Source organism: Camellia sinensis, chromosome 2, assembly GCF_055761805.1.
Source record: "Camellia sinensis isolate YWXY chromosome 2, ASM5576180v1, whole genome shotgun sequence".
NCBI lineage: Eukaryota > Viridiplantae > Streptophyta > Magnoliopsida > Ericales > Theaceae > Camellia > Camellia sinensis.
The window spans coordinates 58,462,824-58,468,779 of record NC_138962.1 but is presented as its reverse complement, the minus strand read 5'-3'; the positions used below and the strand labels follow the sequence as shown (position 1 = coordinate 58,468,779).

Here is a 5,956-nt window from a genome sequence, read left to right as displayed (position 1 = left end):
ATGGCACCAGACAAACCAAAACACCACCGCAATTGTACGCTACACTAAAGAAGCAACAAGTAGGGGGGCGAAAAAATAGAGCACTCTCCAAAATAGATGCCTGCAAAATTCACATTAAGCTAGGCATATTTCACCCTCATCAGCCAGCAAAAAGTTGGCAGCCCATTCATCTCAAGTGATGCAAATTCTCTAGGAAGTACAGCTAGTAAATAATGCTGTTTAAAAAGCAATACTTTGTGATTCTGCTCTTAACAAACAATGCCTAAGAATTAGACAAATAAATAGACACAAAATTCAAGCCACTCAAAGTTGATATATCTAGGAAAAGAGAAGAGAGCAAGCATGCCTTAAATCTTCAGCATGGATGGAATTTTAAATGGTTATAGTAATAAAACAGCAGAGATACAGACCAAAAGAGTTCCACCGAAAAAAATAAAGGTGGGGGGTAGCAGGCAAACCATTATATCTCAAAAACAAAAAAAAACAAAAACAAAAACAAAAAAAGAGCAATCCTTATTAAAATCTAAAAAACACTTTACAAACAGTTTTTTGTGTACCACAAAATTGAGTTTTACCACAAGTCTCACTTCTCTTGTTTGCTTTTACGTTCCATGAACTTCTTGTGCTGGAGGGAGCATCTGCCAGCCAAGAAGAAGCCGGGGTGAGCCTGGCGGGGTGGAATGCTGACTAGGTGAGAGGAGGCTAAATTCCACAACTGCCCCAGAGGTGGTTTCATCTTTCTCCATAGTCCGAAAAGAAATGGAACCACGGTTCGCCGAAGCAGCAGAGCTTCTACCAGGGCTTTCCACAATTTCTTCTAGAGGGCTTTGATTAGCAATTAGTGAAATGGTGTCAGTTTGTAGTTCATCACTAATCCTTCTCCTAGCCTCTACGTCTTGCAGATTCCTCAAAGCAAGAGAATCCGCAACTGGGCAATAGACAAGAATGCAAATACCCACCCCGGCACAACAAAACAGCGAAAGAAAAGCCAAAAAAGCAAAAGCTTCAAACAGATAATGTTCTGGCTTAGATAGAACCGATAAACCAAGAAATAAAACCCTTAATGGAAAGAAACTAGAAACGGAGAATATCAATGTGTAAACTCTCCTTTGCAAACCCTTATTGATGACCAAATGAAGAATCCGCCTTCCAATCCAGAACAAATATGTTGTTAGGACAATGGCAAAAATGCCAAGGAAGATAGTACTCAGTAAAGGGTAGGTGCAGAGGGCAACATCTTGGTCCTTCGTCGATGTAAAAGCTGTTTTTGTGAAATAATACGGCAATTTGTGCACAAATCTCTCATCATTGTTAAATGTTGGTCCAACTAAAATAACAATGAACTGAAGAACAAACACTGGGAGGCAATACAGAAGAACATAACCTGCTGTTTTTCCATTCCATTTCCGACTCAATATCCCCGATTCTGTCTCCTGTAAGGATGCACGAAGGAGAAACACAAGGGTGAGGAACAGGCAAGGTTCTGCAAACCCCAGGTTTGAAAGAATGTAACATTTGCAAACAGTACGCTGCCATTTCAAATTAAGAGCATTCAATACTCTACCCTCCTGCCTCAACAAACTTAACCTAACAATCTCACCGAAACCCCACCAGATCGCAAACAAGATAAATGCGATTCGGATGATCCAAGGACCAGTGAAATAATTAAGCTGAATAAAACCTTGACTACGAATGTGAGAGCGGAAGTAGGAGGAGTAAACAATGCAGAACAAGCCGAGAAGAACCAAGATAGCAACAAGACAAATTGTCACCACACCGAGTGCATCAGCAACAAATCTCGTCAGGGGCATTACCCAAAGCATAGATTCCACGCATGCTCTCTGCCAGCATGGATACAGAAAAATCCCCTGGTGTGAATATGCTTCCTTCTCAATGAACAAAGATGGACAGAACCACTGGCACAATAATATTCAAAGCCTAATGTCGAGCCGAAAAAAACCATATATAATAATCACCTAGTATGACTGATCAGAAATCCTCTCAGCAGATATCACAGGGTAGCACCCTCTGTTGACCACTGAGAGTAAAGCAAGTAATTCTCCGCAACTCTACAACCACAAAATGCTTAGCATTATTAATGATCACAGAGATGTTCTTGGACTTGCAAAATATTCAATTCCTTTTCATCATATCAGTAGCATTACATGCATACCAACCATCCCCTCTTTGGCAACAACTATAAGCTTTGTTCTCAATCCCACATACACACTTTGAGCCTTCGCATTTCAGCCTTGAGATAGACCACCCAGCCAAACAACCTAAAACATAGCAGGTACAAAATAACCAATGAGCCAAAAAAGAAAAAAAGAAAAGCAAAGAGAAAAATGGGCAATTCTGCAGAGGGAAAGAAGGAAGGACATTTACCAAGTCTAGCATACAGCAAGATTACTAGGTAAATCCAGCAATCTAACATGATAATTCTATTTTTTTAATTTTTCTATTAGTAATCTAACATAATAGTTCAATTACATCATTAAACGTTGAATACAGAGAGTAAGAGAATAAAAAGCTGAATGTGATGAATTCTATAGCACAATTCCTAATTCATAACAAAAACTTACAAGTTTCAAAAGCAACTTAACCTTCAAATCTGCAATTCACTTTCATCTAAGAAGAGCATTGACATGGACATAACAAAAAACTTAAAACTTTCACAAGCAACACGGACACGGCACCCTTTTTAAAGTGCCGGTGCTTCACATACTCTCATAGTCCTGGCATTATTTTTAATTTCTTTTCTAGACAAAGAATTTATAATACTTGTATTATATGCAGTAAGAAAGTATGATAGAATGACATATACATATCATTCCACTATAATTTGCAAGAAAATATCAGGACAAAGAATCCCACCGCCTACTTCTGAGAACTCTTCAAATAGTATGAGACATCTTTTTGGGATGCATTGGACACTTCCATAGTGTAAAAGACGCATCAAATCAACTACATGACAATCTTCAGAAAGAAGCTAAAAACTAAACAGTAAAACAAGAAAGCTTAAGCACCTATAAATGACCTATAGAAGGTAAAAAGTATCAATGAACAATTGACCCGGATCAATCTTATGAAACACATACTTCTATGTTTAAATGGCAAAAAAACCAGCTTTTTTTCTGTTTTGCTTTTTGGAGTTAATACTTCATAGTTACTTTTTAAATCCTTAATTACTAGCTTTGGGACAGGAGGGAGGGACACTTAACTAACTGATTTTAAACCAACTATAACAGCAAATAACAAAATAAAATTAGCATTCGCCAACCTTACGAAAAAACAGCGATTTTTTTTTTTTCCTTTTCAACATTAGCATAAAGTCGACACGTATCAATCTTATGAAACAAATATTCTATGTTTAAATGGGGGAAATCAGCAAAAAATAATTTGCTTTTTTAGTTAATACTTCAAAGTTACTTTTTAAACCGTCAACTCCCAGTTTTGGGACCGGAGAGGGATACTTAACTAACTGATTTTAAAACAATTATAACAGTAAATTACAAATTAACATTATACAGTGATCCTACATGAACCAATTCAAAAATGACAGTACCACCGTTATATCTGCCGACAATACACTTACTGAGAGCATTGCAGTATATCTTTAAATTATTTTACCTCTTGACAAACCAGCAGTCATACTTCTAAAAATTAATATATACATACACGAACAGACCGACCCTGATGCCCACGTGGCCAAACAAACTAACAAAACTCACGAGTTCAGACTTTTAATACAACAAGAAACGAGAACAAACGAAAGAAATCCCAACATTCAACCAATACTAAGATTGCCTATATGCCACATCAGTCCATGAAAACTCCAATAGTTCCTCATATCTCATCTAGCACTCTGGACTGAACAACGGCTACATTCGGTCCACGTGTTTGTATACAAAATCCAAACTTAAAAATACATCCTTCTATACACATACACACCCATGCATATATATATATATATATATATATATTCTCCTTCAATTCACCCTCCTCCAAATTGCTAAACAGGACCAAAATTTAGGCATTCATGTAAAAACAAACTCATTCGTTGACAAACACCGTTTAGCTACAAATCTTCTTAGTTTAACCAACAAATGCAAAGCAAACACACATAAAGCCACAATTTTTGCAAATATCACAACAAAAAAAATCAAATTGTTGACTACCACAACACATACAGAATCAATTCAACACTTCAACATACACAAATAAAACATAAAACTTGAGCATTGATCCAATAATGCAAACAAAGAGCCCAAACTACAACGAACTAAGGGATTTTAAATATATATAAAATAAATATAAAAAAAAAAACAGTACGGTGATCGAGAGAGAAGGAGATCGGGAGAGAGCTTACGAGGCAGATACGATCGATCTGTGCAACTCCAAAGATTATGAGAGGCGAGAGCAGATTGAAAACCCTAAGAGAGAGAGTTTTTAGAGAGAGAGAGAGCGAGAGAGAGAGAGCGAGAGCGAGAGAGAGAGAGAGACAACGCGCGGGTTGAGAGAGAGAGAGAGAGAGAGAGAGAGAGAGAGAACGTAAGGTAGAGAGAGAGGGGACTTTGTTGGTGACAGGCTGTCTCCAGCAAATAAACCAACCAAAAATATAAAAAAATAATAATAATTATTAAAAAAACGAAATTAGGGAAAGACAGCCTGTACACAGCTGGTGAAGCCGAGCCGGAGGTTCGGTGGTTTAAGGGGGCTACCGAGCCTACGTGGCAATGTGGCCTTGGCGGCGTCTACGGCGAATGTCTTTCTTTCTAGCTGTGTTTGAGAAGTGTACAGCACTTGCTTGGTACTATGCCCCATCCTCTCAGGTATGGACACGTGGAAATATGATTTTAGAAAATTGACCAATACTATACTATTACAACAATATTATAACAAAATTAAGGCACTATTTGACGTCTGTTAAAAAATTATTAATTATTATTATACTTTTTTTAATCTTTTTTTTTAGAACATATTTAATATGTTTAGTTTGAGTTTTCTGTATTAAATTTTTTATTTTACGCGTTTTTTATTTTTAGTGAATATTTTTAAAATTTTAAATATTTTTTTTATTTTTTTAGATGCACCTTACTTAGATTTTAGATGTATCTAAAAAGTAAAAAAATTTATGAAAAAATGTTTTAAAAAATTAATAAATACATAAAAATATTTTAAAAAATGTACTGAATTCTCTTTTTTTTTTATATTTTTGGTATTTAATAAATTTTTAAAAGATTTTTTTCACAAATTTTTTACTTTTTAGATATATTTATGTTATGTATATCTAAAAATTAAAAAAATTGCTTAAAATATTATAAAAAATTCAGCAAAAACAAAAAAAAACACACAGAAAATAAGAAAATAGAATTTTCTGAAAACTGTTTTCAGAAAAACAAAACCAAACAAGCTAATTATTTTTTTATATATTTTTGTAAAAAATTAAAAATATATTTATTTAGAACATCCAAACCTTGGTTTGGTTAGAATTTTTGAAAATTATTTTTAGATAGGTTTTTATTTGTTTTTATTGAACTTTTTTTTTTCACATTTTAGTCTTTTTTTTACTTTTTATATATATCAAAATTAAATACATCTAAAAGTAAAATATTTAATTAAAATATAAAAAAATTCACTAAAAACAAACGACAAGCATAATAAAATTGCACACATCTTTTTTTTTGGAATTATTATTTAGTGAATTCAAACTTGGGTTGCCTTCTCGGATCATCATCCACCATCTCCGTGCGTCATCGTCCAATGTGAATGCTGCTAATGACACTTTCTGAGCGTCGGTGCTGGAGAAAATCTTGAATAACTTCTCCATTTCCAAAACCCATGCCTCGGCCTTCATCGGCTCTATGCCCCCTTGGAACCTCGGCGGTTTCATCTTTTTGAATTCTCTGATCAAGGCTATGGTGCTGTCCCCATATAAGGCTTGCTATGGAGGCAC

The 5,956-nt window shown here is 35.1% G+C and overlaps 1 protein-coding gene across 1 annotated transcript; it reads right to left on the bottom strand.

Annotated features, from left to right (window-relative positions):
* Positions 1 to 343: 343 nt before the first annotated feature.
* On the bottom strand, positions 344 to 4,596 carry LOC114289012 (plasminogen activator inhibitor). The gene is made up of 3 exons (XM_082914515.1): positions 4,370 to 4,596; positions 2,166 to 2,279; positions 344 to 2,069 (listed from the first exon to the last, which is right to left on the bottom strand). The coding sequence occupies exon 3, from the start codon at positions 1,821 to 1,823 to the stop codon at positions 603 to 605; it is 1,221 nt and encodes a 406-aa protein (XP_082770641.1). The 5' UTR covers positions 1,824 to 2,069; positions 2,166 to 2,279; positions 4,370 to 4,596; the 3' UTR covers positions 344 to 602.
* Between the last annotated feature and the right edge of the window lie 1,360 nt (positions 4,597 to 5,956).

Coding starts and splice junctions, on each gene's coding strand:
- LOC114289012 (XM_082914515.1), bottom strand. CDS start 1,823: ATGCTTTGGGTAATGCCCCTGACGAGATTTGTTGCTGATGCACTCGGT.